General features: G+C 42.0%; 1 protein-coding gene across 1 annotated transcript in view; it reads left to right on the forward strand.

Annotated features, from left to right (window-relative positions):
• PIP4K2A (phosphatidylinositol-5-phosphate 4-kinase type 2 alpha) overlaps positions 1-25,883 on the forward strand; it is a 164,712-nt gene that overhangs the window by 127,217 nt on the left and 11,612 nt on the right. The window contains exons 5-7 of the mRNA XM_014865043.3: positions 2,050-2,196; positions 7,258-7,296; positions 21,073-21,186. Coding sequence (XP_014720529.1) covers positions 2,050-2,196; positions 7,258-7,296; positions 21,073-21,186 — 300 coding nt within the window. The remainder of the gene's footprint in view (positions 1-2,049; positions 2,197-7,257; positions 7,297-21,072; positions 21,187-25,883) is intronic.

The raw sequence follows: 25,883 nt of genomic DNA on the forward strand, positions 1-25,883 counted from the left end.
AAGGTTTCTTTAACATGTTCATCAACGTGAATAATGATTAGTATCCAGTCTGTTCCACGGTACCCTGTGGCCTCTACACAGGCTTTCATCAAAGAGACTTCTTCTACTGGCAGGACTTTGAAAAGATAGGCCACGATGAGAATCATCTGAGCAGACCAGCTCAAAGCGGAGTTGAATGGCCAAACTGAAACTGGTGTGTCCCCCCCAGGGCAGGGGGCACGTCCTGTGAGCCACCAAAATACTTGGAGAGCCTCCCTCAGCATAGACACCAGAACACGTCTGAGAGTTGGTTTGCAGCACAAAGCAGATAGGTGTAGCAGTAACGTTTCTTATCAGAGTTTTGAATGAAAATAATTATTATTACTGTCATCTGCAGTAGGAGGAAGAGTATAGTACAGTACACAGATATTGTATAATTCTGATGTCTTTTATTGTAATCCTCACAATAACCTTCATAGTACAAACTATGGTGCTCATTTTCCAGAAAATGGAAGTAAAATGATGAGTGATTTAGTAAGTTGCCCAAGATCCCACAGCTGGTAAATCGAGGCACCGGGATATATACACACATCTTTCTGGCTCACAAACCTACGTTCTGTCTACTGTGCTTACGCAGTGTAGACTCCCGTAGCCTCTGTGTTTTTAAGGCCCACCCAACCATCTTTCTTCAGAGGTGAGGGACAATAACACTTTTTATTTCTTTAGATCAGTTGTGAGACATTTTATTTTTAACCAAGGACTTTTTACCACCTGTTTTCCATTAGCAAAACTCAAGTTAATTTACTATTTTTCAAAAGGAGAGAAATAGAAAATGTTTCACTGATCTGACCTCAAATTAAGAACAAGTTGAGGTGAAACTCTACTCAGAAAATATACCAAATTCAAATCTGTAGCTTAAGTATGGTCAGTATGATAAAAAAAAAAAAAAGGGCAGAAGTGTCCTTAAAATCTGCCAAAATTCTGGGTGGCAAAAATGAAACTCATACAGATGCTTTTCATCTTTTTTTTAGTGATAAAAGCTAAAGGCTTTTTAACTCCTAAGATGGACAAATATTATGAGAGTTGTTTATTGACGGTGTTTACCACTAAAGATTTTGAAAGTGCATTCTAATTACTTTCTTATTTTTATAAAGTGCTCATTGTAAAACAGAAAAATTCAAACAGTATAATTTTTAAAAAAAGGAAGAAGGCAAAGTTCCCCCAAATTCCACCATTACCATTTGGTCACCATTCTTCCAGGCACCTCTCTTTTGTAAATATGCATAATGCATACAATTTTTACAATTTTGGATTCATACTATTCATGCTGTTCCATAGCTTAGACATTTCACACACATATCGTGGACATAAAAGAGGTTTTTTGAAATCTTCTTTCTCCCTCATTGGAAAGAAAGGAAAATCTAACTTTGCTTTGTAAAGTGCAGGGGGACCCATTTTATAAAGATAGGTTTTTAAGGAGAAGTGTCTCCATCTTGTGGCCTTTTAGAGTATGGTCTTTAAAGACCTATAGACTCATGTTGCATTTTTGCAACGCTAATTGGCAGTGGAGTCAAAGCTGGGACTTGTCTAGTGGACTTGATGAAATCCAGCATGGGGCCAGAGAATCCCATCTGTCTGGCGAGGAGCGAGCCCTCCGTGGTAGGGCACCTGCCCTTCAGCCGTTTCTCTGGTGGGCATCTTGGCTCAAGACATCCCTGTCTCAGTGAGAAATAGAAAAGCTAGAACTAGAGTTCAACCCTTGCGGCTTCTAACACTGGGCTCTCTCCACAATTAATTGTATCCCAGTTTTGACTTTACAAATTAGTTGAGAAGCTTACGAAAAAATATCTCTTTGGAGATAAAGGTGAATTTTCTTATCTGTGTATATATGGTCAATGCGGATGCTTGTTAGATAATACAAACATGGTCATTTTCTGCAAAAAGGACCTTAATGGTTCTAGAGTTTCGCTTTATATGAACACCAGAGGCAGAAGAGTTATATTTTGCATGTGAATGAGCACCTTTTGGTTGGATAACATTGTTTTTCCTCTTTCTTTCTCTCTTATGCAGTACATAGTGGAATGTCACGGGATCACCCTCCTCCCCCAGTTCTTGGGCATGTACCGGCTTAATGTTGATGGAGTTGAAATCTATGTGATTGTTACAAGAAATGTGTTCAGCCACCGTTTGTCTGTATATAGGAAATACGATTTAAAGGTGAGAGTGATTTTGTTAATTTGTATTAAATAATTAAGCTTGTTCATCCACATTGTAAATACTGTGATTGTGCTGAATGCTCAGGAGGTGCCCAGAGCTTAAAGCCACCAGGCAACTAGCCGCACACTCCTTCGTGTGTAAGCAAGGATTACTTGCTGGTTTTACTAGAACACCCTTGAACGTTTCACAGATATCATGTCTGATTTATTCAACGAGTATTTATTAAACAGCAACTGCATACCAAGCACTGTTTTAGGTGCTGGGAATAGTGTGATAAGCAAAACAGACCAAACCTAGGCTCAAGGAGCTGACACTCTGGTGGGAAAAGACAGACAATAAGTAACAGTGGTAAGTGAGTCCTATAGCATATTAGGAAGTGATAAGTGCCATGGATAGAAGTGAAGGCGGGAAAGGATGGGGAGGGATACCGTTTCAAAGAAGGTGTCAGGTAAGGTTTCACTGGAAAGATGGCACTGAAGCAGACCTGAAGGAGGTGAGGGAATGAGCTGAGAGAAGAACATTTCTAGAAGAGGGAACAGGCCCTGAGACAGGCTGTTTCAATGGCGTTGAGTAAGAAGCATTCCACTGGAAATTGTGAGAGTGTAATGAAATGGTCAGCCTTCTAGGATCCCTGACTTAGATGGAGAATGTCCGAGTTAGGAGTTGGCACGCTATGACCTGCCTGCATGACAAATCCAGCTTGGCCATATTCGTAAATAAAGTTTTATTGGAATACGGCCATGACCTTGTTTCTGTGTTGCATATGCTGCTTTCATGTTATAATGGCAGAGTTGAGTAGTTACTACAGAGACCCTTGTGGACCACAAGGCTTAAAACGTTTATCCTCTTGACTGTTTTCAGAAAAGTTTGCCAACCACTTTGGTCTTCATCAGTGGATCACAAATTTTTTGATCTGACTCCTTCACACTCTTAAAAGAAGACCCCCAAAAGCTTTTGCTTATCTAGGTTGTGTCTACTGATATTTACAATGTTAGAAATTAACATGAGAAATTTTTAAATACTTATTTTAATTTAAAATAATAAAATTATTATATATTACTATTATGTTAGCATACTTTTATGAAAAATAGAGTATCTTCCAAATGAAAAAATTTAGTGACAGGTGACAATGTTTTGCATTTTGCTGATCTCTTTAATGTCTGACTTAAAATGAGATAGTTGGAATATCCTGTCTGGTTCTGCTGTCAGTCGGTTGCAATTGTTATTTGATTGAAGTGTATGGAGAAAATCAGACCTTACACAAATATATAGTTAGAAAAGGAGAGGAGGATGTTTTAACTTTTTCAGAAATTTGTGGATATTCTTAGATATTATACCAAAACCTGACAACTGGTAATTCCTCAAAGCTTAGTTTCCATGCAGCATCATTAAAATCTGCTAGTCTCTTTGCATGCATTTGCCTGAATGCATCATGCTTTGGTCATTTGGAACAGATGGGTTCACTGAGTTATGTGCTCTTCCAAATAATTGACACATTTCTTTATATAGTCATTCCCACATAACGACATTTTCGTCAATGATGGACTCACATGTATGATGGTAGTTCCATAAGATTAGCACCATACAGGCTAGATGTGCAGTAGGCTATACCATCTAGGTCAATACACTCTGTGATGTTCATACGACGACGGAATCGCTTAATGACGCATTTCTCAGTCAGAACGTATTCCCCATCATCTAGCGACGCATGAGTGTACTGTATCAAGAAGTCACATTAATATCATCACCAGTCTTATCAGAAAAGTCTCTGAGTATTGAGAAGCTGTCAAGCTCAAGGTGATGGATACAAGTTTTTTAAAATTCTAATTTTCACTCGAAAGCTCAAATTTTACCATTGGCAACAAGTCCTGTCAGTTGTTTTGTCTGAAGTGACAGCACGCAGCCCCCTGCACATAGCCAAGCCCAGCAGCTTTCTTCATCTTTGAGCAAATATTTTCCAAATGCCCAGATCTGAATAAACATAGATTGCCAGTTATTCTTGCAAGTAAAAATGTTATTTCATAAAAAAGCAGCTAGTTTAGCTCATAACTCAAACCATCACAAAAATGACTGTTCTTTAGCCATTCCTTTTTTATAAACAGAAGTGTGTTGTGCATAATTCCATACAGAATATTGACACGATGTGTACTCCAGGGTCAAGATTTAATAATTTCATTGCTTCATCAAGGACATTCATATACATGTATTTCATATATATATGACAGTAGTAGTATCATTTGGTGCCCTGCTGGATTTGTGGTAAGCTGCCAACAGTTTTACCCATCATTGCTTTTGCGGTAGCCATGCGAATATCAAGACAGTGAAAAAGGCAAATGATGTGTCATCATTACTATAAAGATAAGTTTCACTTTGCAGACCCCTGAAAGGGTCTTAGGACCCCAGGGTGCTAAATCACGCTTTGAGAAAAGCTAGTCTAAGGAAAGGAAAATGGTCTAGGCTCATCTCCTACCCTCTGGAGTTCAGATAAACCGTATAAGCTTCCCAAATACAGCTGTGCTCTATCTGCCTCCGAGTCGTAGCCATTTTGTTCCCTGGTGGAAATCCCCGCCCCCGTATGTACCTCTTTTCCAGCACCATCTCTCTCACAAAGCCTCTGCAGTGTTACTCAGTGTCCTCTGCTGAGGATCACAGGACTCTGGTCCCTGGTCTGACTCCCCCATGTAAGAAGCCAGAGCAACCTCAACTCTGAAGCCACATGTCCTGGTTTTCTTACTAGTTAGGAGTCTGTGAGTTGCCGAACCTAGTGAGTTTCTTCATCTGTAAAACACGGATAATTTTACCTGCCTTTGTTGGGTCATTGTGAGGGTTAAACGAGATATGTAGACGTCATGTCCAGCCTAATGCATAGCATATGGGAACTGGTCAATGAAATGTGGTTGTCTCATCCATTCTACTAGTGAGGAAGTGACTTAAAGGCACATTTTTTGTCTTACTCTCTTGTTTACCCCCCTGAAATGCCTAAGATAGTGCCTAGTTCAAGTAGGCATCTGGTAAACATATCTTGATGTAAGTTATACTTACAGACTGGTCACTATACTTTGAATTTGCCTTGAACTTCATAATTTCATCTCCCTTTTTAGCTGGTAGAATAAATAAATTCTGTTCTTGCCAGAACTTTCCATTGTGATGGAACCTGGACATCTGGCATCATTTCATGGCTCAAACTCTTGGCCTTGACTTACTAATCTTACTTTCCTATTTTTGTTTTAATTTTTTATTCTGAGTTAATTTGAACTTTGATGAGTTTTTTCCAGGCTAATGATCTGCATTCACATAGAGATGAAGCTTCACTGAGAATCAGAAGCAGGGTAAATTATACTGGAGGAGGGAAAACACACACACAGATCAAAAACTTGGTTAAAGATACAAAGAGGAATAAATGTTTTCTTCCTCTGGTAGGATAGGCAGTGCTCAAGTATTACAAATGTCCCCAGTTTGGTGTTTCGTTTTTTTTTAATTTGGGAACATTCCTCATTAGAAATCAGTGTGTAAAGGAAAATATTTTTGGCCTGTATTCAAGAATTCCTAAAGGGAGGAACAGGCCATTGCAAGTGATAGTTGTGTGCTGTGGTTGTGGAACGGGCCACAGGTCTTCCTTCATGAACAATTCACATCATCCGTGTTTATTTGGTGGGTCATCTTTGTGCTCCTCCAACACGTCCCCAAGAAACTGAACATTTTCCCGGGGCTGGCAGCAGTGCCTCTCGGATCCACCAGAGCTGGGAATACTGAGCGCCAGGGGGATGGAGAATTGACCCGAGGGAGACCCTGGCCTGGTCTTGGCTCTCTTCCCCAATACGAGCAGACACCTTAGTCGAGTCACCTCATCTATGAATTACAGGTTCCACACATCCTAATCAATGCCTGAACTGCTTGAATGGAAGACGGTCATAGAGTAAAATTTTGATTTAAGAATGGCCATCCTAGAAGCTACTTTGACCTTTCTCCGTCACATGCAAGTTCTGTTAATGATCGGTATCCAGGGCAATAAATGTCTGTTTAAGACGGGTCAGGTAGACGAATCTCTGTGCTGACCTAGTCGTGGTTTGGGTGTCCAGTGCTGGAGGGGAAGGGAGAGCAGTAAATTGGTCTGTGATCCTTCTCCAACCATTATTCAGCAAACGCCAAGCATTGCTGTGCGAGACACCGCGATGGTCACTGAGGAGCACAAAGAATAAATAGTCATTGTTGTATTGACATAGTTAGGAATTCACTGGCCTTTGTTTTTCAGCATTTCTTTTGCATTAAAATCTTCCCCAAACAAAGGAAGGTTTCTCTTCTTGAACTCCACCCAAAGGCCGCCTGTCGGAGGCGGACTCGGGTCTCCTCAGACAACCCCAGAGCTCTGAGGCAGGCTTTCGAAAACCAGTGCAGTAGAGTAGAAGCCGCCGAGATCAAGAACTGTGTTTTCTTCCACTCTGTGCTCAGCCTAGGGCCTGGCACAGGGGAGGCAAGTGAACATGTGTGTTTGAAGGGATCTCCACAGCGAAGCACCCCAGGTCTTACTCATAGTAAGTGAGGAAGATATGGTCCTCACTAGCCCAGAACAGGAGAGAGAGGCCATCAAAGGGCTAGGACATGCCCCCATCTGGAGGACCTAATGTGGGAAAAGAGGCATTTAATACCCCAGCGGTCTCTGCGGCCAGCTGACCGCCCACTTCACACTCGAAGACCCTAAGACCAACCGTTTCTGGCAATTGAGTCAAGGAGCGTGTGGTTTTGATCCCATATTTAGTAAGTGATGGTTCAATGATTGTCAAGTTCTCTGATTTCCAGCTGGGGGACAAGAACCAGGGAAAAGATGCACAGGTGACATGACAGGGAGAGGGTGGTTGACAAGTGGACAGGACACCTGCAGAGGAGCAGCTCACGCGCGGGCGGAGGCTAGTGACTGGGGAGGGGACAGCGCTCACTCAGAATGTGGCTCCAGAGCAGAGCAGTTATTTCTGCGCTCTGCCCTGGAGTGTCTGCCTATTTTAAATGTGTGAAACCCGATGCCTGGCGTGTGCATGTTTTTATTATTTTTTCTGTGTGTTTCAGGGCTCCACAGTGGCTAGAGAAGCTAGTGACAAAGAAAAGGTAAGTCCCCTGACACATTCCTCACCGCGGTCCTGCCGGCCTGTGTGACCTCTTATTTTCATTTATTCTTTTTTTTTTTAAGGAGGTTTTTTTCCCTCCCCAAAGCCCCAGTCCATAGTTGTATATCCTGGTTGTAAGTCCCTTTAGTGCTTCTGTGTGGGACACCGCCACGGCCTGGCTTGATGAGTGGTGCCATGTCCGTGCCCAGGATCCGAACTGGCAAAACCCTGGGCCGCCAAAGCAGAGCGTGTGAACTTGACCGCTCGGCCATGGGGCTGCCCCCTCATTCATTCTTTCTTGACTTCCACCACTGGGTTCTTCCCGTTTCTCCTGCTGGCGCACCCGTGAGAAACACATTATTGGACTGAGAAGTGTTCCACCTTAGTTCTCTTCCTCGGAGTACCTGGCCCATCCCTCTTTGTCGAATAATGACATCGTTCTTAGTTTTAAGTGTGGTTGAAGGAAATTCTTCACATGCAACATGGTCTTGAAAACATCACTGCCTGTGCAGCAACTTAGGATGCAGACAGGCAGGTACAGCTCAGCCACAGGGTCCCAGCCCTGCTGTATCGCTAACTAGCCAGGCGTGGCCTGAATACGTATTATTTCTTGCCTCTCTGAGCCCCGGTTTTCTCACCTGTAAAAGGAGGCTGCTGAGCTTCAACTTCACCTGTAAAATGCTGGCTGAGATGAGCTTCAGACTCCTTTCCAACTATAAAATGTTAAGATACGATTAGAGTGTTTTTTTGCTTAAAGAATTAGAGATGAGGAGACCACATCTTTTTATCTTTTCCTGAGTCACTGGACATTAGGTAATATTTGAACCACATTTAGTTTTTTATGCAAGATTATAAACAGATTCAACTTGAAGGATCACTTTGAATAAGTTTGGGAAGTAGCTTTGTGGATATAAACATAAATTGACCAAAACTGACGTTTGCTTGTCTGGAAGGCACCTCTGTACTCACGGTTATTCCTCCTCATCGCCTTGGGAAGTGCCTTCTTTTGACTATTTGAAAGCTAGGCTCAACGTTTTGTTTTTGTTTTTTAAATTAAATTCTTTTAGAATGATATCATTCAGTTTTGATTGGAATTTTACACAGTTGGCAATCTGCTTTTATTTATCCATTCAGAAGTGTTTGTCAGCATCTTTATGGTTACTGTCCTAGCGTGAGGGGCTGAAATAGTGAACCACACAGACACATCTAGCAGCATAGACAGACGTTAAATAGGGAATGACAGCATCATGTGATAAGTATTTTCACAGGGAGCACGTAGCGAGGGCACCTAACTCCGGCTTGGTGGGGTCAGGGTAAGACTTCCTGCAAGAGGTGTTTGGAAACCTGAAGGATAAGTAGGAGTTAGCCAGGGGAAGAGGCGAGAAAGAGCAGCATGTGCAAGGGCCCAGAGCGGGCCGTGCTTGATGCTGTAGCTGGAGGGTGAGATGAAGCCGCAGAGGTCAGCAGAACCAGTTGGAAGTGCTGTTGAAATAACCCAGATGAGATGGTGGCCTGAGTTGGGATAATGGAAGAGGATGGATCATAGAGAGATTTGGGAAGAAGAATTCACAGAACTCGGAGATTGAGTGTGGGAGGTGAATGGTTCCAGGGAGTGTGTGTGGAGGGAGGGCAGGGTTAAGGATGACTCCCAGGTTTCTGGTTTGGACAGTTGGGTAGGTGTTGATTCCACTGGCTGAAAATGGGAGCAGAGTGGGAGGAGTACTTTGAATGTCAATGTGGCATCAGAACAGAGATGTCCAATAGGCAGGAGAGGCTGTAGAGAGTGTTTCAGCTGGAAAAAAGGGTGTGGAAACCTCATAGGAAGGATGCTCAGCAAAGACAGGGAAATAGATGAGGTCACCCGGGAAGGGTGTATGGAGTAGAAGAGAAGCATGTCCAGAACCAGCCCAGAAGAACATCATCATTTAAGGAGTGGGTCAAGGAAGAGAGTCCTGCAAAGGATCTGCTGAAGAGACAGGAGATGAGCCAGGAAAGTCTGGATCATTTGGTCTAATATTTATTGAGCATCTGTTATGAGCAGGCATTTTGCCACCCATTAATGAGAAACGCCTCAGCAAACAATGTTCCTACTCTTATGAAAGTTGCATTCTAGAAGTATCCCAGAAACCAGAGGAAGAGAGCTTTCCCAGAATTGGATGCTTCTGCAAGGTCAGGGAGGATGAAGACTGAGAATTATCCATTGTACTTGTCAGCAGGGAAATCACTGGTGACCTTGTCAGTGACGATGGGTGGAGCAGAAGCCCAGACAATGGTGGGTTAAGAAGTAGGAGGAGAAAAGGACACAGTGGATTCTTCTCTGACAGTTTGTCTTTTCACTGTGCATTAGTGAATATATTTTTACACTTCCAACCTCCACATACATCCCCCTGAAGGCACCCACTTTGGCCAAAAGAAGCAGAAACGATGGAGAGTCCACTTCCATGTTGCTGTGACTAAACATTTCTTCCAGGTGCCAAAGACTCAAGTGGGTATTTAAGTTTTAGTCCCTGAGAAGCTCAGAGCTTTAGTATTATTTTCTCCTAGGAGAAAATCCCACTGTGGATATTTAAAGAGCCAACACAGACTTTTCAGCATCATAACAAGAAGCCAGCCCCTGAGTGAAAACTGTGGACGTGATCCACCACTACTCCATGTTGGTGCATCTGTTTTTGGTTCATTCCCAAGTCCCTTGAGACTACCGCCGGTGGCCTTTTTTCCCCCCTCTGTTTATTTTGATTTCTTCAGGTTACATCACCAAGGGCTTGGTCTGCTCTGACAGTAACCAAGGCCAAGAAAGACAGTTACAGCCAAAGGGGTGGTTGCTGCTGAAGCAGAATCCATCAAACAAGGACACGTATGAAGGAAAGCCACGAGTATAAGATGTCCTTGTAGCTGTCATATTTCATCAGAAGCAGACCATTCAGTTCCTTATCTTTCCCTCCATTGTTCTGCCTGTAGGACCACACACTTTCCAGAAACCAACCCATGGCAATCGCCACAGTTCCACCGCCCACCTCTCCAAAAATGTTTCGCCCTGTAGTGGTGTAGGTTTCTGTGAAAAGACATAGAATTATAGAATTTGTTTAACGGAAACCCACTTTTCTGAGGATGCTGCTGGGATGCTTCTATCCTGTATTGAATGTGTGCCTATTGTTCCTCAAAACATCTCCCTTTGGGGGTGGGCTTAGAGAAGCCAGAAATGGGAGGGACCTTGAGAGGTCAGAGTTCAGTTTCCCTTCCTGACACGTGACAGATTGAGACCCAGAAGCTTAAGTTCCCATGCTGCATCTCAGTCAGCGGCAGAGGTAAAACCTCACCCTATTCAGGGGGTTATTTTTTTTTACTGTTAATTTCGATGTATTGGGATTTAGAAAGGTAAGTATAATAGCTGGCCTTTGTTGAGTGTATTCTATATGGCAGCCACTGTTTTCAGTTTTACGTGGATTTGGCCGTGTAAGCTTTACAACCACCCTATGAGGTAGCTGCTGTGGCGGCTTCCTTTGAGTAAATGAAGTTACGTAATAGACAGGTTCAGTAACTTGTCCACGGGGCCACAATTAGGATGTGATGGGGCCAGGGTTCCAGCCGGGAGCTCACATTTCTAACTACTGTGTGGTCCTGCCTTCTAAATGTTTGGGAGTTCTCTCTCTCCTTTTTTTAAAGAACATATCATCAAAAATTTATATTAATCCCATGAATCATGAAGAGGAACAAGGAAACTTTCACTACACTGACAAAACAGTGTTCCTGTGTCTTGCACTATGTAAACAGTAAAACACTCTCCACGATTGCCCTGAGGACGGGTTCAGTGCTCTCTGCTTCTTCCTGGGCTGGGCGTGCAGGACAGCTCTTCTTCCAGAAGGAGCAGGGCCAAAGGCCACCCCACCTGGCCCTCTGCATTACAAATGCTCACTGGGAAGGGCAAGAGGAGATAGCCTGAAGATATGGAATGTAAAAGTAATGAAAATTGGTCATTGCTGGAGCTGTGCCTGCCTTGGTAATGGGGCATTATGTCTCCCTGATAGGGCAATTTGATTGTAACCTGGCAACAACTGAGGTGCCATTTACTAAACTGTAATACGTAAAAATAAGTGGAATGTATTAATGGAACTGAACTCTTAAAAACATTGGGTTTTTAAGTTCTGAAAAATTTCTTTGGGGGCCACCCGGTGGAGCAGTGTTAAGTTCACGCTCTGCTTCGGTGGCCCGGGGTTCACCAGTTCGAATGCTGGGCATGGACCTATGCACCACTTGTAAAGCCATGCTGTGGCAGGCGTCCCACATATAAAATAGAGGGAGATGGGCACAGATGTTAGCTCAGGGCCAGTCGCCCACAGCAAAAAGAGGAGGATTGGCGGCGGATGTTAGCTCACAGCTAATCTTCCTCAAAAAAAAAAAAAAGAAAAAAGAAAAAATTTCCCTTTTATGTCCATTTTCAGGTTTTCTTTCCATGATCAGTTAATATTTTTGACTCTTCCAAAAAACATGCTATTCTTTGTCTTTACAAATAAAACCACAAACATTATCAAAACAATCACTGTTACCTCTGGTTAGAAATATTTGCAGAAGGTTAAAAATATATACTTTCTACATTTTAGCCTTTTGTAAATGAAACCAAATGATTTGCAAGAATGTTATTTTCATTGCTATCCTTGCATAACCATATTTTCTACAAAATGATTGTCACAGTGCAAAGAACAATTTTCTCAGAGAATCTCCATTGACATGGCTTAATTAGTAATCTGAATTCTTAGTTCTTCTTTCGAGTCATTATAACTGTTTTAATTTCCCATACTTTTAACTTGTTGATGACAAGTTTTAAAACTGTCATTTCAAATATCTAGTGATATAGGTGCAGACAAGTCCCATCCCTTCGATTTCAGCTTGACACGTAATTAGTGTGATTTGTATTAGCATGATAATGAAGCTGGAACTGAAGGGAATAAAGAAGTTCTATTCCAACAATGATGGAATCACTTTCATGGCAACAAGTATCAGAACATGCACGTACGGATGTCTTGAATTTCTAAAAAAAAGAGCAGAATGGTGCTTTTTTTTCTTAAACCGTTGTCAAATTCTGACAGCTGCTATGACTTGTTTTAGTCTTTAATTCTTTCCTTTTTAATGGAAGGGCATCTCCCATTCATGGCTCCAGCAGTTTAGCCCCCTCTAAATGAGACAGAGAAATGCGAATCTCCCTGGTGGTCGATCTCTTCACAGCTGCGCTGCGATTCCAGTGTGACATCAAATTAGTAATTATCACTGAGCAGACTGCTTTTTACAAATGACAGTCTTAGCATGCTGCCAGCAAGCAAGCCACTCAGCGGGGAAGCCAGGCGAGTAAAAGAAAACATAACTGGACTCACTTGATTTCCGGGGGATTGGACCTGACTCTTGAGAAAGCCCGTGTTCTTGAGAGAGAGAGTCCTGGGGATTTGCACAGATATGCATTTCGTTCATCATCCTGCACAGTTCTCCAAACTCACGTCTGAGTTTATTAGGTAAAGTAAAGCCTGGGTAATGGAGTCGTAGGGTCACAAGAAGAAGATTCCTTTTAACATATTACCTTCTCCCTGGAACCCATTCGAGAGCAAACAGCTGCCCTGCCATTGGCATTTGTATGACTATATTGGCAATAATCATTGTTGACACTTTGATAATGGGCTACAAAAGCCGCCTTGTCAATTCTTAGGCATTGTGAATCGCGCTAGCAATTAACTGACTGTCACCGTCTCTGACATTTTACCTATTACCAACTGAAGGTTCAGGAGAATTCATCATTAATACCCTCACACTGAAAAATGCTTTCCTAAGCCAGTTTTCAGCATTTCTTTTGTGATCTTTAAATTGTAACAAATTATAATTAATTACTACCTCTCTCGGGTTCTTTGCGCTGCAGCTCAAGGCAAGGTAACTCAGATGGCAGGCTGGGAGCATAAGGTACAAACGCACAGCAGTGTGTCCTTCAGTTCAAAAGCACTTCCTTTTCCGCTGTCGGCGGATGATCAGTTAAAGGGCAGTCGTCAAGGTTCTTAGGCCCTAAACTCAGCTAAGGCTTGAAGCTTCTTCCGTAGAAGTTCCCTTCTCCCCAGACGGAGGGGCATCCTTTCCCTTGGCCAGCCACTGTTAGGACCACCGAGCCTGGCACCCAAAGTTAGCGCGTCTGAGTCCCAGCCGCTGCTCTGGCATCAGTGGAAGTTTGGGGTTTGGGGATAAACCGTTTGACTCTCTCCTCATTTGTAGAATTAAAAGATGTGCTGTATCATTGGTCCCCATTCTTTAGTGTTTGTAAGAGTCTCTTGTTTCCAATGATGCTTTCCTCTCCTGCAGAGCTGCAGGTTGGCAGCACACTTGACTTTAAATCCGGACTTGACAGGCACTAAAATCCTGTCTGTTCTAGGTATGGGTTAAGGTGATGGCTGTTATTAATGGGAAGAATGTTCTGAGCCATTGTATAATATCAGCAGATGTCTGAGCAAGCCTTAAGACCCTATGATGTACACCCTGGGGGTTATTCTGGAAAGTGGGGTTTTTATGATTCAGTTCATTTGGAATTTGGTAAGAGTTGTGAGAAAGAACATACAATGACTCTTGTGAGCATCTCCCAGATGCCAGCATTAAAGACCTCAAGCCAGTCTGGCCTGTGGTGGGGTATAAACTCCCAGTTGCCTTACAGTCTTTTTTTTTTTTTGAGGAAGATTAGCCCCGAGCTAACATCCACTGCCAATCCTCTTTTTGCTGAAGAAGATTGGCCCTGAGCTAACATCTCTCCCCATCTTCCTCTATTTTATATGTGGGATGTCTGCCACAGCATGGCTTGATAAGTGGTGTGTAGGTCCGTGCCCAGGATCTGAACCAGTGAACCCCAGGCCACCACCTTGGAGTGTGCAAACTTAACCACTGCACCATCGAGCCAGCCCCTTACATGCATTTTTATTTCACTGGACTGAACTCAGCTCAGAGTACCCCACCTGGAGCAGTGCTATGAGGTGTGGGAATTTTTTGAAGCTGACAACTCTTATGCAGTTGGTTCCAGAAAGACTTGGGGTGGAGAGAAGACTTCCAAAATTTCGTCTGTGGCCTGAATTTAAGCCAAGCTGCTGCAGATGTATAATTATTAAAATAATAAAATTACGGGCTTCACTAGCTTAGTATTAAACCAGAAACAATAGGACTTAGCAGAGTACTTGGGTTTTCAGACTTCTGGAGTTTGACATTTCTTAGCTTCCCACCGCTGACATCCCTGCAGCTGACCTTCAGCTCAGATTGTAACAGACCTATTTGTAGGTCTTGCGTGCAGCTTCACTGTCACGACACAGCCTGGGGAGGAAAGCCAAACCATCACCATCAACATCCTCACCAAGAGATGAAGGGCCGTTACACTCTGAAAAGCATGACAAGACTAGAAAAGGAATAAATTCCACTTTTTAAAGAGTAGCTGGAAAATTTTAGGAAAAAATAAATAACCAACAGCTGGGTTCCACCAGCCTTAACAGTTCTAAATTGCAAAATCAAGAGAGGGCTTATCCAGGTTTGTGCTGCTTAGTTGCAGCTCCGTTTCCCGAGTACGTTGAGGTATATTCTTTCTACATTTACACACCGACGAACCGTCCAAAGTAACAGGACCACGTCCAGGTGCTGGTCACAAATGTACACATTCTCCTTGTGGAAATTACAGGTTATTAATGACCTGTTAGGTCATTCCCCAGCCATTAACTTGTATAAACATTCCACTTCTGTTAAAGAAGGTTGTTATATGTGCTTTTTGTGAGAAAACATCTGTTATCTTTACTACTTCTGTATGAATTTTACCCATATTCACTGATTTGCCTTTTTGTATATCAAATTTGTGGCTTGGATGTTTTGAGAAACAGAACTGATTTTATTATCAATCTGCACCATCTCTTATTACCGCCAAATCGATATCACATATATGATGTTATTCAATCAAATTATCTTTATCCTAGCTCCAACGTAAGGATCACCTGAAATTCTCTCTCTTTCAGCAATATTTCTGGGTTATATTTTCAACCCCATGGACTCTCATATTATGAAGCAAGCCTGGTGAAAGGGGATTATTCTTTTTTTACAAATTTATTTTCATTTAGGTGAGCTTGGAATAACAAGTGAATCAGGAACAGAAGCAGTCCCAACATAAGACAATAATTAGTACATATTTTTTATATTGTGTATTCAGCCCCAGGTGTCACAATATGGCCCATCAAAGGGACACCAGGCGGCAGTCTTTGACATCAAGGCTTACAATTAGACGTTTTTAAAACGAGTTGCCAACCAAATGAGCACATCGAACAAAAATTCATTTCTTTCTGAAATGTAAGTCCTTTAATCACTGAGTACTATGCTATATGTTACCCTTTGCATTGAAACCTTCTGGTGCCAAAATCCTGTTTGCATTAAACACTCAACTGTGACAGGAGCACATTTCATCTTCCTATGTAGGTTTTCATCTAGGCTAAAAGAAAAACACGGCTCTGTATTATATAGATTTTGGCTTTGTGCATTTTAAATACATATATTTTTAATTTCCCGATTGTTAGTGGCAATTTAAAATACAATAGACTCTTTGTGCATAATTTCATATAATTATAGAATGATGATAAAATCCAGTATCATTTTAGTTTGAATTCCATGTATTTGAAGTTATTTTTAGACTGTAAATACAGATTTAAGATACTTATGATTTTTAAAAACCATTTTTTGAGTCATCTAAAAGATTAGATTTTTCAAATCTCACTAAAACAAGAATTCTAAATAATTTCTGGTTTTACTAACCCTCAAAATATCCGATATTACTAAACTCCCTGCAGATGACAGTAATTGTACATCAAATCAGGAAGAGGGTATTTTCAGCAAGGTTTCCCAACTAGGAATAGCTTTTACAGGTGACCGCAGGTTTTCTAGCCGGAATTTACAGTGGAGGTTTGGAGAGCAGGGCATGGAGCTGTCACGGCAGGGGTAGGAGTCTGTGGCCAGTGTCGCCTTTACCACTCGTGTACCCTCCGCGTTCCCTCGTGTGTCTGATGCAGTGACGTGAAATAGTAACCTTGCGCTTGGGTATGCCAGGTTTGTGTGCAGTAAGTAAGGGAAGTGTCTTCCAGACGCAAAGACAATTTGTAGAGAAGCCATGGGTGACATTTGTGACTAAGGATAAAGCCCCAAAACAAAGGAAATTTCAAACATGGTTGTAGATTACTGATATCTCAAGTTTAAAGAGCCTGTTGCTTTAAAAAGTCAGGAAGGGGGAGAAAAAAGAAGAGAAACAAACTAATGTGTAGCCAGTTCTTATTGCCAAGCCCCGTGTGTTCTGTGTCATTTCGTTCACACCCTCACACTGTGACATAGGTATCATTGATTTCCCGTTATACACATAAGCAAAGGAGGTTTGGGCAGATTAAGCAGCTGGTCCAGAACATCACAGCTAGTACAAAAATGTTAAATATGCCAACATAATTTTTTTTAAATCTTGCTCTTGATGTATTAGTGATGAGCTTTTCTCTAGATACACCAGCCATGCTTGAGAACATGACCAGCAAATAACAGGAGCCATGTTTGTATACAACTCTCCAGGTGGCAAGCACTGCCCTGAGCTTTTTACATGTATGATCGAACTAGTGTAATCCTCACAACAATGCTGTTTGCTAATCCCCATTTAAAGATGAGGAAACCAAGTCACAGAGAGGGTAAGTCACTAGCCCAAAGTCACACAGCTAATAATTGGAGAAGCTAAGATATAGCCCGGGCAGCCCGGATCCAGTCTGTGCTCATAACCACAGGCTTCAATTTGTGTCCCAAATAGAAAGCTGGGCCATACTGAATCAATTTGGGGCCTGGCATTACACAGCAGGAAAGTGTGAGGGATGTTCAGCCTGCTTATTTTATCCGAACAGCGGAAGCAGGGGAGCTGGGTTGCAGAGGGAACGGTGTCGCTCTGCGTATGCCTTTAGCTGTGTTTGTGCACATACATGTCACATTAGTAGAGATGAATGCCACTTTGAGTCCAGCCCACCCCAGTAGAATCACCTCAGGCAAAAGAGAAAATTCCCCCGCGTCCTTTGGCAGTGCTGGACTCGGTGCTGAGTTGGGTGGTACACAGCCTCCCTCCTGGGAGCAGCTGCTGGAGGCCGCCAGGCAGGACGCCCTGTCCAGGCCTGGGCAGACTGGGGAGGGTGACGTGGGAAAAGCAGTTCCCTCTCGTGCCTTGTCCTTGGCGTCACCTCCCAGCAGCTACCTTGTGTGGTACCACAATTCCCCCATCACACTTGGAGGCTCCCAGTCTACACAAAGTGGCCAGGAGAACTTAATTCAGAGCGAAGAAATAAAGACTTAACCTACTACCCCTTCAGAAAGCTTGCTGACCGCTGGCTGGAAGCCGGCCTCGGAGAGTCCGCAGCTAAGCAGCCTTTCTGAGCCGATGCCTTGAGCCCTGGCGGTTTCCTCCGCCCTCTGGCTGGTTCCACACTGAACTCGAAAGAGTGTGAAAGACACCCATTAGAGAACCAGACCCAGTGACTCTGAGGCCTTCAGAATTCCCCTAAGTGCAAAACATCCAGTGTTGCAAAGCAAAAGGTGGACTCGTGGCTGCCCACAATAATTTCTCTGCAGACACACCTCTGTGGGCAGTGGCACACCAAGAGTTCATGAAGCTCATGAACTCATAGTAAAATGAATTCACTTTAAAACAATGACGTGTTTTTAATACAAACACTGCTTATTATCAGAGAGATCTACTGAAATTTTTTAAAAGCTAAGCAATAAGGTTTTCTTGAGGATGAATCATTATCAGGCGACCTCATCTTTGTCATCTAGTTCTTAGTAGAAAAGAAGTTAAAGGTTTTTTTAAAGAAAATATTGTGTTTGCAGTTTCTCAACCTGTAATGCCAGCTGTAAATCCATACAGTTCGCTGAATGCTCACAGTGGTGATGATGATAACAAGAACAAGTGACATTCACTCTCTAAATGTGTCGCACAGGCTTCAGTCGAATTCTCAGAACAGAATGATGAGGAGTCGGGCAGCCTGGCTTCCCATCTCAGCATGAGAACTGGCCAACCAGTTTCACGTGCAAGGCTGCAAGACCTTAGTTAAGTTGCATAATCTCTATAGACTCAGTTTCCTTGTCTGTAAAATGAGTTTAAGAATCATCATTAGGATTGTTGCAAAGTAAATGGGACGATGCACTTAAATAAATTAACCCGAGGCTGCTGCTGGTACTGGTGCCGTTTTCCTGTTTTATCCCTTCTACACCTAAGCAGACAACCCGGAGAGGTTCAGGAACCGGCCCTTGTCCCTGGAAAGTAAGGAGTGGAACCGGGATTGGAGCCTCCAACCCTGGGGCTCCCGAGCGCCCTCCCCTCCCACGGACATGGGGATGGGTATTTGTCAACCACGGCTGGATTCCTCTAGCAGCTGCCCTGCGAAGGATCCACCTTTGCCTCTTGAGCCTTTCAATAAGCCTTTAAGTCTTTTAAACAATCTGGTTGCCCTTTTTTGAACTGGCTCCAATCTAAATACATCCCTCGTGCCTGTGAAACTCACAAGAACGCTGAGGAATATCGTGCAGGGTGTGCGGAGTTTTATGAGGCAGATTGTGCCGTCCCGGTCACACGAGGTGATGCTGCTGGGGTGACCCTGAAATGGCACTCACCTGCGTTCACATGCCTGATCTCACAAACACATAGCTGCCTTGTCATGGTCTGTCATCCCTGCCTTCAGGTTTCGCTCACACAAAAACAGAAGACCCCTCTCCCCTTCTTTTCTTCCATGTATAAAATGAGTTGTGGAGTTGAGGCAGACATCTTAATCCTTAACACCGCCATCCACACACACACCCATCTCCAAAACGTAGTTAGACAGAAATGCCCACGTGGTCTCCTTGGAGCCTCATGGTCTTCCTCCATCTCCGTTTCTGTCTGTAGATCTGGCTTCCACCCTTTTTTCTCAGGCACTTCCAATTTTGTATTTTTTGGCCTTATTGCTCGCTGTCCTCTGAATGAGTTTGTTAAATTTCAGATCCTTGCTTTCATTCACTGTGAAACCTCATCAGGTTTATAATCCTAATAGAAGAACTGATGCAGGTCTAGTGTGACTGACTCAGACATCTAACATTAATGTGCTGTTTCACATCCAGGGTTTCCTTTTACATGTATTACATTATTTTTAACTTATTAATGACGAATTTGGGGGGTTAGTCTACCAGGCCCCTCCTTAGTTTTTATAAAAAATGGCATTGCGTTTTCATTTCCTCAACTCTATGACTCAGCATAAAAGTATCTGACGGTAGGTCAGTCTCCCCGCAAGACCGTGTTATTTATCACTACATCGTACGCATCCGGGCAGCCTTGTTTCATGTCTTTCGTACTAGATTACAAACGCCTTTAGAATAGAAATGCTGATGTACTCATTTTTGCATCCCTGTGCATGACGGTCTTTCAGTAACTGCTTATTGAATTGAATCTTTGGGTTTCTGAGCTCCGCTCCACCCGCTTTGTAAGGGTAATTATTTTGGCAGTCACTATATCAAATTTAAAATTTACAATCACACAACTGTTCAAATCTTCTCAAAGTTAAAGTAGCTTTGCTACTAATTGGGAATTGCGTAGTGTATGTGCATGTATAGATAGATGAGTAGTTTACATACGTGTGTACACTTTATAAAATAAGAAGAAAAAGTAAGCAGTTCAGGCATGAAAGATGGTTCAGTAGTTTTCTTTTATCACAGGAGAGAGGCAGGTGGGGACCAGGAAGGAGAATATGTTCTTTCCTTGGATCTTTTTTTTTTTTCATTTGGTTCATATTTTTGGAAAAGGGAACCATTCAGATACTAAGAAAGGCAATTTAGTATGTTGGATTAACTGGAAGAAATAAGCTGTGGTTAGCCGAAAGGAGGCAAGGGGGGGTTGAGGTCTTGAACTCACCCAGAATGCAGGCTGCATGACGTTAAATAGAATAATGCACACTATTTTAAAATTATATGCCTATATTATCCCGTATGCTGCAGCACAAGCTGAAGTTTTTTCTTGCGACCCATGTCCTGATAGTTGCTCATTACTTTGTGTTGATCAGCGTTAAGTACAGTTTAGTTACAAGCCCACCACCTTCTTTATTTGTAATGGGTAGAACTTCTCGTCTTAATGTTTTATATTAAAAGAAGACATTGTCCCTTGACATTGTCCAAATGAAAACAGAATTTCCTTCTCAGTGGGGTGGTGAGCAGGAAAGCCTGGAAGGGCAGGTGGCTAACTCTGGCTGCATGTTCTCCCTGACTCAGAAATTAGATGCGATTATGGATGGGGCTTTTATGAGACAAGACAACATGTTATTGGTAACATGAACCCAGCAAAGGCTGCCCCAAAAGTGTGGGGGAGTGTGGAGTTGGGTGGTACGAGTAAGAGAATTGAGGGTTCCTGGCGAAGAATTCCAAGAGTACAAATTCTATCCTTAGAAGACCTCTTGTAGGAAAGTGAATCTAAGAAAGCAGTCGGGTTCGTGCCTACGAAAACCATGCAATGTGTTACAGAAGTCTCATAAGATGGGGTGTGTCTAACCCTCCATTCCTGGTGGGAATGCTTCCAGCGCTCGTAGCTCACTGGTGCCCCCTTGCGGTACTCAAGCCACCTCACATTTCCTTGTCTTGAGCGAGACCCCTGCAGTGAACAGGGCGAACTCAATTTCCAGGGGTGGACGCCTAACCTCCAGGATTGGAAGGAGTATGTTGTTTTCATCTTTTTTTCAACCTTCTTTTCTCTCATTTGTTTTAGGCCAAAGAACTGCCAACTTTAAAGGATAATGATTTCATTAATGAGGGCCAAAAGATTTATATTGATGACAACAACAAAAAGGTGTTCCTGGAAAAACTGAAAAAGGATGTTGAGGTAAGAGAAATCGATATAAACCCCATTGTATAAATTTCAACACTGTTGGTTTTTAGGAGCTTTTTAAACCACCTATTTACATCTGCAATCAAGGCAAAAATATATATTGTACATTATTAAGATCGGATCTGGTTTAAAGAAGAAGTGTGCTCATTCAGCATCTCTCTCCTTTAGATGACAGGCCAGAGAAAGCTCCTGCTGTCTCTGTGGGGTGTCCCCACCCTCAGGTTCCCGTGTTCTGTGTCGTGGGGGTAGCCTGTGTGTAGTCACAGCCCGTTCAGACTGACTGTCCCCAGCAAGCACAGTTGGCCGGAGGGGAAGATTGTGTCCCGTCAAACAACGGAGCATTTCAAGAACAAATGTTTAGTAACTGTTTGAATTGGGGGCTTTTTCCCTCTAAACCACATCTTGATGTTGGTAAACACAGCCTCAGTCACTTGATGCTTTAATATTTCTACCAGCCGCCATGACATCAGTGTCAGTAGATCCATCACGCCAGCCTTCCACATCATGGGAACAGCACAGTTTGGGACTCCGGGGTCATGGGGGAGGGTTATGAGAAATAAAATACTATGTGGAAATGGGCTTTTAGTCTGGAATGAAGGCATTTTCTTTTTAAGTATCATTTTAAGAATTAAAAATAGACCTTTTCCTATCCTTTCGTTTATCGTAAAGGCATTGCAACTCTCCTGTTGGACTTCCTTATATAATTCTTTTAGAAATAAATTCAGCAAAAAAGTGATTTTCTTGAAATTCCTTAGGTTACAAGGCAGTGCAAAGAGAATTCCAATTTAGATAGTTACTAAACTAAGTTTTTCTTAGCTGGTGCTTTCATTCATATGAATGTGTGTATTGTATGTACTTTTTTTTCCTTGAAAGACGGTTTCCGCATACCAGTACAGATCTGCTATTGAGAGAGAGGCTTTGTGGAATGATTTTCTTTTCCATGTCATTAAACAAAAACAATTAAATGACTTGAGCCAAAGAATGAATGTTGTGTGTTAGATCGTATTCCCCACGAGGGCAGAAGAGTGTTACAATTTCCTTGTTAATCATCCAACAGCTCTTTCGTTGAAAGACACTCAGACTGACCAAGTTAGTTAGTTATTTTTAGGACATAAACTATTTTAATAAGAACATTTTTGCTTTATTTTAACCTACATGATGTATATGCTTCAATTAGAACCTAAAGATTGGTTATTAGTAAAGGATCTAAGTGTCTACTTTAAAAAAAAGTAGATAAAAGTGTTTGCTTTCATCATGGAACATTCTTCTCCAGTCTTTCATTAATAAGCATTTATTTTCCTCAGTTGTCAGTGGTTATTATTACAATGCGTACTTGTTAAGCATTTATCTTACTGTGGGTTAGCTTGGTCTGATAACTAAGTACCGTAGGTAGACATACTGTCTTTGGATTTTTATTCATTAATCAGCAAACCTTTGATCCTGAGAATAATATAATTTTAGCAATTACAGTAACTAGCCCTTAGGGTTATCTGTGATCTGCCAAAAATATTGTTTTCATCTTTTTTTCAGTTGGCTGAATATCACTGTGATATTTGGACTCCAGAAATAACGTAACTGAAGCAGTTCAGATTTACAGTCGAATTACATAAGGATCCTCTCGGCCCTTTGTTGTCTGTAATAATGGTGTTGATTAGAGGATTTGGGAGTTTAATCCCATACGTGGCTCTCACACTTGGATGTTTTGTTGAAATAGAAGCAGGGCATAAAGCCTTCTTTCATTGAAAAAAATTCTCAATGGTTGATAAAAGTGTCTTTAGTTTTGAAATTCATGCAGAAGCATCATTAAATTTTTAAGCAGGTAATTATGGTGAAGTAGCTTGACATCTGATCTTGATAATGAGGCTAGAATTTAATCTAGTTTAGGTTTTTCATCAATTCCCCGCTTTCTAATTTAGCTGGCTGGCCTGTTAGTGTGAGTACAATTTGGGGGGGTGGGGGGGCAGGTTGAGGGGTTTGTTGTTTCCTTAATGCTTAAAGTAAAAGATGAGTTTATTATAGCTCAATAAATAATCTCTTTTTGGAGAAAAAAGAATTGTCACTGGAGAATCCAGCTGCTGTTTTTCTGCAGTTGTAATACTTTTCTTTTCATATGCCACGAAAAGAGCTTTTGTTCAGATAGCTTTGCCCATAACTAAATATTTGTGAGCTCTTTTCTCCGAGAGAAAGTGCTCTACAGAGAGTGAAAGTCACTTTTGCTTTGTGACCTGCTTGTTATTAACTCTGGTCCTGGAGAGCCGACTCTGATTTCTCCTCTCATTGGCTCACACTGGGGACCACATGTCACACGATGCAAAACTGTGTTCTCCCTGTGGTATCTGGGAGCGCCCTTGTCACAGGGCATCTCAACTCTCATGTTGATGGTCCCACAGCCTTGGAAATGGTTGGAGAGGGTGTTGGGGGGTGGGGGGTGGTTGGCAGCCAGCATTTACAGAGCACGTAGGGTCTGAGTCCCTCCTAGGCATCACTATCTCTTTTCATTCTTATAACAACTCTTTGAGGATGAGTGCTGTTATTATCCCAGTTTATGGATGAGAAAACTGAGTCCAGAGACACTACATAATTTGCTCAAAGACACAGAGCTATTAAATTCAGACTGAGATTTGAGGCCGTCAGAGGCCACACGCCTAACTGCTCTGATATAAAATGCAAATTAAAAATGTTTATGAGAGCACAGTTGAGACTTTGTTTTCTGATAAATGCCCCAAAGGAGGATTATTATAACTTTCAACAAGCAATAAAATATAAGTGTTAAATAGAGCTGGTTGGAATTTTAATTCTGCCTCACAGATTTGCTAGGAGGTGGTAATCCAGTAGAACGAATGTGTTAATAAAGTTAGCAAATAAAGTGAACTTAAATCTGTTGTGGAGAGCTTATTAACGGCTCTTTTGCCACAGAGGTTTCTAGAAGAGTTTGTGACAGGCCTCATAAAGGTCAGGAGGAAGATACTAGTGCGAGGATTTGGCGTAACAAGGAATTAATTATGGGGAAATCAGATTAGATGGGATATTCGGAGGGAAAAAGAGGCTGATCAAAGGTCTGGCAGATAATTATTAAGAGGTAGGAAAGGAGGGGACCTAAAGATGACAAAGATTTTAAAATCTCCATGCTTTGAAATCTGATGCACTTAAAAAAATCAATAAATTTGAGTCAGAAGCTCAAAGGGATGAACAGAAAGCAGAGCGAATATATATTAAGTTGCTGATGTTAGCTGGAGGCAAAGCCCAACAGCGGAACCTTGACCCTTGCTCTCCTCTGAGCCTGTCATTTTCCAGTCCACAGTAGTTGTGTGATACCCAACAGGAATTTTCTCTAACAAGAATCTGGGATTTACTGCCACACTTCATTTTACTCGACTGCAGAAGAGATTTTAAATAAAGTTTGTGAAGATAAGAGCTAGTGAATCAACGGGCTTTTCCACATGTTTCTCCTCTGGGCCCACCTAACTTGATCCCATCTCTCAAGTTTGAATAGCATACTTGTTGAGAAAAGGTCCCTTCCAAAGTCATAACAACGCTGACTGTTCTAAGAGCAGCTTTCCTCGGTACATTCGAGGCACTGTTGCTGTAGTCCTGGCTGCATTCTCTGTTTTCATCCTTCCACACCCGTGCGAGGTTAGTGGCATTGTCCCATTTCACAGTTAGAACAACCGAGGCTCAGAGAGGTGAACTCATTGTCAAGGCACAGAGCTTGGAAGCGAGAGAAATAAGATTTAATCTCCCATCTGACTCGAAAACTTATACTCTTTTGTTGTTTTTATGATTATCTGATACTTTAATTAAAGAAGAATAAATGAGTCGCTCTTATCAGCAAAACCTATGCTCTTTTTTACCTTTTCTTTTTTTATTGAAGTATGGTTGACATACAATATTATGTTAGTTTCAGGTGTACAACATAGATATTTGACATTTATGTATATTATGAAATGATCATCATGATTTGTCTAGTAACCATCTGTCCCCGTACAAAGTTATTACAATGTTGTTGACTATATTCCCTATGCTTCGTATTACATCCCTGTGCCTTAGTTGTTTTATAACTGGAAATTTGTATCCCTGCATCCCCTGCACCTATTTCAGCCAACCCCTCAACCTCTTCCCCCTCTGGTAACCACCAGTTTGTTCTCTGTATCTGTGAATCTGTTTCTGTTTTGTTTTTTAGATTCCACATATAAATGACATCATATGATATTAGTCTTTCTCTGTCTGACTTAGCATAATACCCTCCATGTCCATCCATGTTCTTGCAAAAGGCAAGATTTCATTCTTTTTTATTGCTGAGTAATATTCCAGTGTGTGTGTTACCACATCTTCTTTATCCATTCATCTATTGATGGACGCTTAGGTTGCTCCCATGTCTTGGCTATTGTGAATAATGCTGCACTGAACATAAGGGTGCAGATATCTTTTCAAATTAGTATTTTTGTTTTCTTTGAGTAAAAACCCAAAATTGGAATTGATGGATCATATGGTAGTTAAACTGGTAATTTTTAAAGGAACCTCCATATTGTTTTCCATAGTGGCTGCACCAATTTACATTCCCACCAACAGTGGGAATACTGGTGGCAATGTAAGGGTTCCCTTTTTTTCACATCCTCACCAACACTTACTTGTTGTCTTTTTGATGACAGCCATTCTGACAGGTGTGAGGTGATAGCCATTGTGGTTTGATT

Source organism: Equus asinus, chromosome 29 (genome assembly GCF_041296235.1).
Source record: "Equus asinus isolate D_3611 breed Donkey chromosome 29, EquAss-T2T_v2, whole genome shotgun sequence".
Lineage (NCBI taxonomy): Eukaryota > Metazoa > Chordata > Mammalia > Perissodactyla > Equidae > Equus > Equus asinus.